A 13,179-nucleotide genomic window follows, 5' to 3' on the forward strand; every position below is an offset into this window, starting at 1 on the left:
ACTATATAGGGAATAGGTTGCTGTTTGGGCAGCAAAACTCTGCTGTCTACTCTCCGCTACAACACAAGGTCACACAGACCCGACAGGAACCACAGGAAACACGTCAGCGAGGGGGAGAGAGGGGGAGAGAGAAAAGAGAGACGGATGGCTAGAGGAATGGGGTGTTGCGCAAACTGAGTCAGGTTCTGTTTCTTTCACTCTGCGAAAGCAGAATGAAGAACGTGTCTCCTAAAATGAGAGTTTACAGGTCTCCTCCACTGAGTTACAATAACACTGCTTTGTTTCCACTGTCTTGTCCTCTCTCTGACATCTTAGGACACGAGAGAGAGAGAGATGAGGTAAAAGAAAGAGCGATGAGACTCATGACGTGAAAGCGAGAGAAAGCACAAAAAGAATAAAAAGCCCAGAGAATAATCTTTAGTGGCCCTGTTTTAGCTAGCAGCAATCTCTTCTCTGCCTACTTGCAACATTATAATTCCTGTGAAAGGAAAACCAAAGCGAGAATGAGACATGAGCGATAGATAGATAGATATATATATATATATATATATATATATATATATATATATATATATATATATATATATGAATGAGACTCATGCGATACATGGTGAAAGTGAGAGAAAGCACTGAAAGAAAAGAGCTACAAGAGCGAGTACTCAGAGCATATACAACAGTGCATTCAGAAAGTATTCAGACCCCTTGACTTTTTCCACATTTTGGTACGTTACAGTCTCAATCTAAAATGGATTCAATAGATCCCCCCCCTCAATCTATGCACAATACCCCATAATGACAAAACAAACAGGTTTTTAGAAATGCTTGCAGAATTTTTTTTTTTTAATGAAATATCACATTTACCTGTATTCAGACCCTTTACTAAGTACTTTGTTGAAGCACCTTTGGCAGCGATTACAGCCTCGAGTCTTCTTGGGTATGACGCTACAAGCTTGGCACACCTGAATTTGGGGAGTTTCTCCCACTCTTCTCTGCAGATCCTCTCAAGCTATGTCAGGTTAGATGGGGAGCGTTGCTGCACAGCTATTTTCAGGTCTCTCCAGAGATGTTCGATCAGGTTCAAGTCCCGGCTCTGCCTGGGCCACTAAAGGACATTCAGAGACTTGTCCCGAAGCCACTCCTGCGTTGTCATGGCTGTGTGCTTAGGGTCGTTGTCCTCTTGGAAGGTGAACCTTCACCCCAGACCGAGGTCCTGAGCCCTAACCTATGGATTTCACAACTGGGAATACAGATGGTCAAAGATACTAGGGATGCACGATATATCGGGGAACATATCGGAATCGGACGATATTAGCTAAAAATGCCAACATCGGTATCGGCCGATGTCTAGTTTAACAGCGATGTGCAAAACCGATGTCAAAGCTGACGTGCATACCTATATAACGTAGGTACATGATGCCACGTAAAATGTTGCGCTACACGTGCAACACAGCATTCCTAACCTAGCCCACTGTCTGCTGTGGGGAGCAGTCAACAAGTCCAGCAGTCATTTGAAAGAGTAAGACAATTTCAGCGAGACAACTCAAAGGCAAAATCCATTAAAGCCAAGATAAAGGAATTCATTGCCCTTGACAATCAACCGTTCTCTGTCGTGGGTGATGTTGGCTTTCGCCGACTGGTCGAGCACCGGTACACACTACCAAGTGCACTATTTTTCAAATGTTGCCCTACAGGAGTTACACAGTAATAGCGTCACTGCTATTAGCTTCACGACATACTATGGAACACCGTTTGGGTCTTTGCGTGTCAAAAAATATACAGTAGCTCTGTCAAAGCTGTACAAGAAAGTCTGCAAACAAGCAAACACCGGCCACGAACAATGTGTTTACAATACCGCGTTGGTAATAAGGCATCATTTGTCCGACTGCAACTTCTGGGGTAGCTAGCTTTAGCTTGGTACCTAGCTAGCACCAATACAACCAGCCTGAACACCATGACCAGTAGAAACTGCAGTTATTTTCATTATTCTTAGCAATGATTTCAGAATCCTTGTGAGTAAGTATTAGCTAGGTTGCCATTTGTTGTTCGCCTATTCAAATTGAACTTCAGTTCATGAAAATAAATAGCTAGCCAGCTACTTAACCCTGTTGTCCAAAGCTAACATTATAAGCAGCCAGTTAGCTTCATCTGACTAGTGAGGCTTGACCGGACTGGGTTATGTATGTGTTGTGAAGCTAGCCACACTAAGGATTAGCCACAATAGTGCAATTTGAGGTTTGCCTTCAAAATAAAAGTATTTCATTGACAGTGATGCAAATTAATACAAATAGTATTTGTATTTTGAAGGCAAACCACAAAGTCCACTATTGTGGCTAATCCTTATTGTGGCTAGCTTCACATAGATGGGTCCGACCACCATCAATCAAATAAGAACTGCCTTATAAATTAGGGTTATTTTAGATAATGACACCTAGCTATATAGTTAGCTAGCTAACTATAGCTACTGAAACAGATTGTCATTTTGATGTGTTTTTTTTATGACCAGCACTGTAGGTGCGCGAGACAACTTCACCAGCATCATAGCATACGTATCAATGAATCGTTGTGACATGAAATAAGTGTGAGTGTAATCAATGTGTAATAATTACGTAAAAAATGTATGAACGCGTTAAATTATTATGTGACGTGCAGTTATATTCAGGTCCTGATTGGTCAAATAGTGATATTCGACGTGCATCTTTTTGACACGCAAACAGCCAAACGGCGTTCCATAGAAATCCAGGTTGAGAATGAAACGACTGAACAACCAAACAGCACAGCAAGTGAAATAAATAGGTTGTGATTATGTTTTACGAGTAATGGGTACAGACGTAAATGCCAACAAAATTACTTTTTGGTCAGTGTGGTGTGTGTGTAACCTTTATTTAACTAGGCAAGTCAGTTAAGAACAAATTCTTATTTACAGTGACGGCCTACCTCGGCCAAACCCGGACGATGCTGGGCCAATTGTGCGCCGCCCTATGGGACTCCCTATGGGCTGGATGTGATACAGCCTGGATTCAAACCAGGGACAGTAGTGCCTTAGACCGCTGCGTTCATGTGTGTGTGTGTTAACTATTTAACTGTACTAGAATGCTTAAAAGGCCACTAAAATTGTAAATATCGGTATCGTTTTTTTACAGGTGTATCATATCGGTGCATCACTAACAGATACCTTAAAAAAAATGGCCTCACAATAGGCCTCAGGAACTCGTTGCTGTATTTTTGTACATTGAAATTGTCATCAATAAAATGTAATTGTGTTCAGGGTCCGTAGCTTATGCCTGCCCATACCATAACCCCAACGTCTGTTCACAACATTGACATAAGCAAACCGCTCGCCCACACGACGCCATACAAGTGGTCTATGATTGTGAGGCCGGTGGGACATACTACCAAATTCTCTAAAACGAAGTTGGAGGCGGCTTATGGTAGAGAAATTAACATTAAATTCTCTGGCAACAGCTCTGGTGGACATTCCTTCAGTCTGCATGTCAATTGCACACTCCCCTCAAAACTCGAGTCATCTATGGCATTGTCTTGTGTGACAAAACTTCACATTTTAGAGTGGCCTTTTATTGTCCCCAGCATAAGTTCACCTGTGTAATGATCATGCTGTTTCATCAGCTTCTTGATATGCCACAACTGTCAGGTGGATGGATTATCAAGGCAAAGGAGAAATGCTCACTACTAACAGGAATGTAAACAAACCATTATGGTGTCATTTCAGAACCCGTCAACCATCCCGCTAAGTTTGAGAGTTTGCGAAGGAGACCAAGTGATGCTGCAGTACTGAAGTCAAACCCCCTCTTAGTCTCTCTTTCTCCCTCACTTCCCACAAAAGAAACAAAACAGAGTTTAGCTTATCTCCAGAACTTCTCATAAATAACTTAACGTTCCACAAAGCTTAGCTGACTGCAGTCTCATAGCTCACAGTCATATCCCTGTGCCCTAATTCCATACAAGGAAGATGAAATAAAGAAGTGTCCCCGCGGCGACGAAGGATTTAAATTGCAAATATCAGTCAAGTATAAAGCGGGGTAGGCTAAGTAATTAAAAAGAGTGACTGCCTTTAAAAAGCAACAAATCCCTTTGAAAACAGCCTATGTGGAATCGATATGAGTCAAAAACAGTTATTCTAGTGTCCAAATTTACTACAAAGTGTAAATAGGATGAAGTCAGTCTGGTCTAAAACGGAGTTTGGAACATCTGCGCGTCACACTGGGTAAATGAAGGTTGAGGTGTCCACTTGCCCACTAACATAGGGTGAACAGCTGCGGAGGTTGCCCTCTACCAAATAGCATAGACAGTGAGACAGACCTGCCCAGCAGCTCTGACTGTTTACAGAAGATAACACGTAGCACTATTTTTTTTTTACTTGAGAAACACTGCATCAAACACCTTTGATGGATGAAAAACTGTGCATCTGAAAAATCCTCAGCCAAAATGTAAAAATGTATTACAGATTTCTCGGGACGTTGAGGAAGTGAAATAGGCTTCCTACAGTGTCTCATGAGGGACAAACACCATTAACAAAAAGTGGAAATCGGTCAGGAGACACACCTCGAAGACTGAAATCTAGTTTTTCTAATGAGCAACAGAAAAACACACGTATCAATCGGCGTGTTCATTGGCTCTTTAAGATTCTATCACTTAAAAAATTATCAGCATAGAAAGTCATACAAAAACCTAAAGGTAAGAGAAAGACATTTCAAAGTAACGCTAGGTTAAATCTGGCCCCAAACACGGACCTGCCGAGTGGAACAGCGGTCTAAGGCACTGCATTGCAGTGTTTGAGGCGTCACTACAGATTCGGGTTCGATCCCAGGTTGTGTCGCAGCCGGCGGCGCACAATTGGCCCAGAGTCATCCGGGTTAGGTGGAGGTTTGGCCAGATGGGATGTCCTTGTCCCATCGTGCTCTAGCGACTCCTTGTGGCGGCCGGCTCATGCACGCTGACATCGGTCCCCAGTAGTACAGTGTTTCCTCCGACACATTGGTGAGGCTGGTTTCTGGGGTAAGTGAGCTGTGTGTCAAGAAGCAGTGCGGCTTGGCGGGGTCATGTTTCGGAGGAGGCATGGCTCTCTTGACCCGAGTCCGTACGGGAGTTGCAGCAATGGGACAAGACTAACTTGCCCCCCCTCCAAAAAATTGTTTAAGTATTAATAGATTTTAAAAAATTCTGGCCTCAAACAGACAATCTGCATTGAGAAACAGACCACAGAAATTCTGTCTCTCAAGTCCAGCATGAATGGCATTAGAATAACACTCAGAGGTGCTCGGTCCCTCCCCCTCTACTTAGCCTGGCGCTCAAAAACCTTGAAATTCCTTCTAAAACACGACCGCCGACAATGGCAACATCCCAAATGGCACCCTATTCCCTATAGAGTGCACTACTTCTGACCAGAGCCCTATGGGCCTTGCCGACTTCGTCAACAGTAGTGCAATAAATAGGGAGCCATTTGGGACGCACACTAGATTATTCTTCCTCATTTTCCCCCACTGTCCCTCAAGCCCAGAAAACATTGACCAATTAAAATGTGGTTTCCTTCTAGAGTTCCCAACTCCCAACAACCAACTCTCAGCCCTGGCCTACAAAAGGACAGAGGGCCACTGCAGCATACAAGGCCAGGCACTCCTCTGTGTGTGTGTGTGTGTGTGTGTGTGTGTGTGTGTGTGTGTGTGTGTGTGTGTGTGTGTGTGTGTGTCCACTTCCCCTTTTCATTCTGCTCCCTCTCTTTGTCAAAAGCAAACATTGTCATCAACCCCTCACTGCGCCTACTCATGACCTACGACCCCACTACCACTCCCTCCTTTCTTTCATTCCCTCCATCCTTCTTTCATTCCCTCCATCCTTCTTTCATTCCCTCCATCCTTCTTTCATTCCCTCTGGGATGGGACTGCTTTGGATCAGCTATTGAGGGATGCCCACCACCCCCCCACAACTCTTCACACACACGTCACAAACAGTCATCGACCAATTGGATGCTCTCATGACGCCACGCCCACCCAGGCAGCGTGTGAGAGTGTGTGGTGTGTGTAACCCCACTCCCACTACTTCATCCCATGTCAGTAGAAGTGCATAGTCTGTTTTACAAAACTGTCTGACAAACAGTCATCCATCCATAGGATTACCCAGCCAGCAGGCCCAATAGAGGTCTTAACCCTACATGCAATGTACATTATGCTACCTGTGGTTAGAGTGGATACACACATTTACATAACCTTAATCTACAGACCAGGAGCTCTTTATAGACATTAAGAATTCACTATTGGATGAGCTGCCTGGATGATGCTTGAAGGGGCATCGTCACGTCCACATGCAATCAGCTGCAACCAGGCGACTGAGTGATGTGATTCAATTCCATGGTTGTGGATTATAGGGTGGACTGTGATTGGACAGTTTTCTAGTATCTGAGCCCAACTGACTGTATGACTAACAAATTGTAGCATAGGTCATAGTGACAACAACAGTTGGAAGAACCATCTAGTCCACAGAGCTGGGACGAGGGCTCAGTCACAACTCACAAACATCTCTTTGAAAGAAAAGGCGGCAGAATAAGTGAATTTCAGCAGAGAGGGAGAAACAGCATCTTGTGACTTCTACACAGGAGGAAAACAGCTTTATTGCAGTGAGTGACCCGACCACGCTCTCTAAATGAGAACCTACTGAGTTTCATTAACAACATGGTTAACACGGACCCCCTGTAATGCATTCCAAATGGTGCCCTTTTCCCTTTACTGTGCCCCTGAGGCTCTGGTCAAAGTGGTCGATTATAAAGGGTATAGGGTGCCATTAGAGACATACGCCCTGAGTTACAGCTGTTTAGCCCCAAGGTGTTATTTTAAAACGAACCTCCGCCCCTGCTTACCTGACACCAAACTGAGGCTCCTTCGTGGAGGGATTTGGGAGTTAGTTATCAGTGACCGTATCACAGAGCCAAGCAACCAACTGCTCCTTCCACCACGTGAGCCCCCTCATTAAGCACTATGGGAATCATGACCACAAAAACAACTTCTTGTACAGATTAAGAATGTAGAAACTAGCAACAACATCCTGTGTGCCATTCTGTCTGTCTGGGCTGTTGCATCGGCACCCGCAAGTTGCACCCTTGCCGGGCATCATCTTTACCTCAGCGCTGCTCTGACATCATCCATCTACCAACCCTGTGTGATCTTTATCAGACGAGGTATAGCAAGCTACATCCTTCCTTCTGCACCTTATCTGTATCTTCATACCTGGGATATTTTGTGTACGCCAATCTATTTAGGTACTTTAGTTTGCGGCAGCAGAGGAAGAATTGAGAGAGTATAATAAAACATTGCTTAACATGTTACTCAGAGCAGTGAGTAAGGAAGTAGAGAAGGAGAGTAAATGATTGGGTTGTGTCTTACCTGCAGTTCGCACCACGCCACCTCCACTGTAGTCTCCGTATCCAGGCCCTTGTAGACCGTCTTGAAGGATCCGCGTCCAATCTCGATGTCAAACTTTAGGAAGCGTCCATCCAGCGAGGTCCCTATGGCCTTGGTCTCTACTTCCTCTATGTCGTCCTGAACCTTCTTCTCTGCTTCCCTCTTCTGCTCCTCTAATAGGGCCTTAGCGGCCCCCTTCTCCTTCTCCTCTCGCATCTCCTCTGTAACACTACCGCTCTCCTCCTCCGCGGGCTCCCCCGCTTTACTGGGCACCACCTCCTCGATTCCAGGAGCCTCTGCGGCGGCTAACGACGACAGCTTCTTTACTTTCTCTCCGCCGCAAACATCCAATACTGCCGTGCTTGGCTTTATCTGCACTACCATACCATCCACTCTAGTACCACCACCAACACTGGGCCCTAATACCGCACTACAAGGCCCATCCCCTCCTTCCTCATCTGCCTCCACCTCGGCCACCGCCAGACACGGCTCGGGTACCACCACAGAGGGGACAGCCAGGGAGAGCCAGCCCAGGCTGGGGGCTCACAGTCAGGCGGGGAGGTGAGGATGACGGCCTTGCTGGGGAGGTCTAATGCGGTGGCGTTCGAGTCACAGATGACGCTGCGCCGGAAGAAGCGATGCTCGGCCTGTTTGGGGTCGCGGTCCATGGTGTGGCGGCGTCGGCGGACACCGTCGGTTCCCAAATTCTCACCAAGGTACGTGTCCGAGCTGGAACCATTCACATTCTTGGGCGGCGGAGGGAAAGGGGCAAGGAACTTGTCTGTTTCCGACATCTTGTTTTTTTATTCCAGGGCGTGAGTGAGCAATGAGCAACAAAAAAAACTCCAAAATATAAAGTATAAATAAATTACAAAGAAGAACCAAAACTTGAGAAAAAGTAACTGTAAACCTCAACCAACAATAAACCAAAACTTTTGTTGTGAAGAACCGAACACCTGTGTGTCTTCCAAACAAACTCCTGAGAGGGGGGGAAATATATAACATGGGTATATAAAATAAAACCTCTGGAGAAAACCCTCTGTGGAGTTTGGATGGGGGGAGAGTTAACTTAACCTCCTCTGTAAGTGTCACTTAACAACAACAGTTACTATAACTTTTACAGCGCTCAGGGGTGGTTGGGCCCAGAAGAGGGGGCGTTCTTTTATAAATGGAAAAGAACAGGAAACAGTCACAGAGGAGCAAGCGCTGATGATGACACACAAGGACCGTCAAATCCACACCATCCATCCTGTAGCGACCCAGAGATAGCCTTCATTGAGCATAAGGGACCACAAGAAGAGGAGGCCAGATAGTCTGTACTAGCAGGCTCAGGCTGACTGCTTGGGCCTGGACAGTGGACAGCCTCTGGCGTGTCTCTGTAGTGATGGTGGGGGAGGGAGAAATCTCACTCACACCAGTAACTCCACTGCCTCCAAAGCCAGGTCCAGATTCACTAAAAGAGAACAGAGGGAGAGTGAAGGAATGAGGCAGAGAAGTTTGGTTTAATTGCATATCCAAATTTAAAGTAACTGTAAACCTCAACCCTGACTCTGCTTGACCTCAGGGTTACAGCGTAAAACAATTCAGAGAGTAGCTTGGTTTGGCATGCACTACCGCAGCTGCAGAACAGGAGACTTGGTTTTGCACATCCCAAATTGCACTCTATTCCCTACATAGTACACTACTTTTGACCAGAGCTATTCCCTACATATAGTTTACTATATGGCAGTGGTTATCAAACCTCTCCTCAGGAGAACCCTAGCCGTTCCATGTATTTGATCTATTCCAGAACTAGCACACCTGATTCAACAAATCATCAATCCCTTGAATAGGTGAATCAGGTGAGCTAGTTCAGAGCTACAAAAAATTATGAAAAGGTTAGTGCTATCCGGGATCCTTGGGACATCCCTACCCTAAACCTCCTGTAGGTTTTCGTTTCAACACCAGTTGTAACTAACCCGCTTCAGTTTATCAACCAGCTAAGTATTAGAATCAGGTGCGCTAGATTAGGGTTGGTGCGCTCCAGGAACAGGGTTGGAGAGCCATGCATTAACCTTTTAGGAGTAGCGTCAGAGTTGAGATGTCCCAAGGATTCAGTTTAAACTTTTCCATTGTGGAAGGAAGAAGTGTCCCCGATGAGTGGTTTGAGAACCACTGATATGGAAGTGTGCAATTTGGGACGCAAAACAGTGTGGCATCTAAAAACGAATTAGCTCGCTACCCATTCCATTACTCTAGTTCAGAAATGTATGGACATGTCTGAATATTAATTAAAGCACCAAAAAAGTCATTCCCCATAATTGTACTATTAATATTTTTCCACGAGTAATTTCCACTGGTAATGTATAATCTCGTTTACCAGATTCCTGACCATGCGCAGATAATTTATTAACTGAAGAGATTATCTTAGAAATCCCAAAATGAAGATAAATCCGAAGTGACTGAAATGTAATTACAAAGAAAAAACAACATTTGAACCTGGTTAAACAAGACACACATGAATGACATTGACGGGTCGCCAATCTGAGAATGAATGATCTCATTAACTTCGTGGGTCGAATCGATACCGTGAGCAAGATAATATTATTTATTTTATACCGAAAAACATTGACGCTGTCAATAGTATCTGATAACGGTGACTCGATTTTGTATTATATTTTCTTCCGATCATAAATGTTACGTTATTCATTTACCTTTATTGAAGAGTACGCTCTGTGGCCTTTCCCTTCCCACTCGTCTTTATAGCTAGCTAGCATAACTGGCTAACCATGGTGGAATAGTTCGCTAGCTACACTTCTTCAGCGCTGTCTTGCCGTAGCTATAATGAATTCTACAACGAACAGACACATCTATCGACTGTCAAGGGGTCTGTACCAAAGCGAGTGTACAGCGAAATATTTATGTTATTTATCGTCAACTTGGACAACTAGCTAGCTAACTTAGTCAAGTAAAAAAGCTCGTGAGGAACATGAAAACGAAGCAAGGTAGTCCTGGTTACTTTACGCTCGCGCTGAATATGGATAGTCTCGCGCATAAAATGACTTCCAGACAGAGCGCACGATGCAGATAAATAGTTAGCGTTGTTACAACAAACTAGCAGTAATTGCAAGTGTCCAATGCCAGGCATGTTAAGCAAACCCAGCCGACGCAACACAACGCCGATACGGTAGGTTTTCCACAGCACGCGCTTTCGCGAGCCGTAGAAGTTAGCTAAAAAGCTATTTCGTAGTGAAACAGCCAAGAATCAAGCTAGTATACCTGGATGTCATTAGCCTGTGTGTCAATATGCATGCACTTTCCAGCTACATCAACAACATGATTGGTAAATGCATTACCTTTTGTATCATGGCCATTCTCCCGTAGATCGGCTGGTTGATACTTGAGTAATTCAACAACAACAAAAATATGTAACGATAGTCCGAGTTACTAGTATTAGATCACATTCGTTTTTTTGTTAAATGTGCAAGAATAAACGCGCATATCTACATTCCAAAGCGACCGTATGCGTTCTCAAGACCGCGTCTTTCATTGGCTTTAGCAGCTACCTCAAGCAGAGCGAGAAAGCCACGTTCATATCGGGGTTGTATCCAGCAGTTCTTCTCTCCCTCCTATTAGATCAGAGCGGACAAAACAAATTCCTCATCTCTCAGCCGCAATTCCAGATGACCTCAATTTTACTCCATCTCCATGCGATTACTCCGCTACAGTTGTATTACGATGTGAACACAGAAAGAGCAAGACATCCACTGCGGTTCAATTCTCGTTCACTCGTCTGTTCCAATGACTCCGTTCGAATCGAATGCGCTTTTGTTATCCACAAAACAGCAGACAGAAAATGACAACAATGTATGTAGGCAAAGACTCTCTCCTACGTGTCCACAGTCAGATGTTGCCGTTTCAGGTCGCTAACATAGCCTACATACAGCTGTTTCCCCTTCGTTCGCTTCATTCACAGATGTCAGGCATGTAAGGTTTGATGGAGCGCCGACTGTGTATCTGGTTGCTAACTGCTCTAGCCAAGCTATGAGCTTCCAAACTGCGTGTTGACGTGGGGCCCTCGTCAGCCAGTCGCTTTTTTTCTTTTTTTAAATCAAAGACCTGGGGGATCGCGCCTGCTTCCACACTGTGGCGAGACCGAAGCCAGCGATAGCAGACTGGATTCAACATTTTATACGGATACACAGTCCAAAAAGACCATGGAGTATGGGGACATGTCACTTTTTATCCGGGGGAGAGTAGACTCAGACTATCAACTTCCCTGCCCCCTAAAATGATTCAGCTATAACATAGTAGGCTAAGAAGAGCTCTTAACGGTACTGTCTCACAGTGATGCGTTATCATTTTGTGTGAGTGTGTTTTTTGTTGAAAATACCACTTTTTCATGTGGACAATGAACACCATTCATTTTAGCTTTTCTTAATGAGAATAATATACTTATTTGTAAATGTCAGAGTACTTCTATTGAAATAACATTACAACTAAATACATCTGATATAGCACCTGCGAAAAGTGCTTGTTTCCAGATGTTGGGATGGAGAGCCTGCGCAGAAGTGGATCTTATCGAATTTGTAGTCAATGAAGGAGGAAGTATAATCCGAGTATATTGACATTCATGATGTTTTGAAATCCATTTCAATTATATACTGTAGATTACCTTGTGTGTTGTTCGGGTTGTGTGGCTGTCAAATTTAAAGTCCAGGTTCATCATTAAAAGCTATTCGTTTGGTCACTGCAAATGTATTGCACTACAATTCCCAAGCACAACATTGACACACCGCGCGAGATCCACAAGGGGATTTTAGTTTTCATCGGATAATGATGTGTAAACCAGCCTAATGCGTTTGGCCCCATTCTTTCATTATAATGGATTGTCTTTGTCTGAAAGTTGTTGGTTGAATAAGCAATTGGAAACGTTTACATGTTTGTCTTATTGTTTGTGAAAATCATTGTATTACATCACTATTGTCAATAACGTGCAAATCTTTCAGCCTCTTTCAGAAGTAGGCTAGTTTGAAAATGTGTATTTATAGGGTGGTACAATTTCCTGCATTTTTCACATAGTTTTAAAAGACATACACTGACTTCCATAGACTACCAGAAGTCCAGTACAATTTACAACCACTCTGACATGACATTTGTCGTAACTCCAGACCTGATCATGAGAGTTTAATGATGAGAACCAGCTTTGGCCTGAGAAAGCCTCTAGCTTCTCCCTGAGACAGCCATAAAGTAGCTTCTCAACAGAAAATTACCATGTCAACTGGGTTGATTTATTCTCTTCATGTTGTCCCATATGCAGCCTCTAACAATGGGATAGCCCTCTTTTGTAACTTCCTGTGTAAGATCCAAACCAGTCTCTTTCTTTCTTTCTCTCTCACACTCACACAGTCTCTTCAGCAGCTCTTCTATTCAGCTGACAGTTCAATGTAGATCGATGTAGACAGCCCTCATTGTGTATGCCAAATTGCACTCTATTTCCTATATAGTGCACATCTTTTGACCAGAGCCCATAGGGTTATATAGGGAATAGGGTGTCATTTTGAATGTAGCTTCAGTCTGTGTGGGTGTGCTCTCCGCAGCCATTCCTCTGGGACCAGAGTTGCTCTCTTACCAAGCCTCAGCACCTTGTCTGGGTAGTGCTGCTGACTGAGAGGTGCAGACGGTGCAGTTGGCTCCCCTGCTCTTTGACCAACGCTGGGCTCCGATGCCGGACTCCGGTGCCGGGCTCCAGTGTCCAACAGGTGTCCAAGTGGCCTGAGAAATAGAAGCT

General features: G+C 44.4%; 1 protein-coding gene across 1 annotated transcript in view; it reads right to left on the reverse strand.

The window, feature by feature from the left end:
• Positions 1 to 7,950, reverse strand: part of LOC106595488 (serine/threonine-protein kinase WNK1) — a 163,052-nt gene extending 155,102 nt beyond the window's left edge. Inside the window, 1 exon segment of the mRNA XM_045711886.1 lies at positions 7,392 to 7,950. Coding sequence (XP_045567842.1) covers positions 7,392 to 7,793 — 402 coding nt within the window. The 5' untranslated portion in view covers positions 7,794 to 7,950.
• Between the last annotated feature and the right edge of the window lie 5,229 nt (positions 7,951 to 13,179).

Source organism: Salmo salar, unplaced genomic scaffold (genome assembly GCF_905237065.1).
Source record: "Salmo salar unplaced genomic scaffold, Ssal_v3.1, whole genome shotgun sequence".
NCBI lineage: Eukaryota > Metazoa > Chordata > Actinopteri > Salmoniformes > Salmonidae > Salmo > Salmo salar.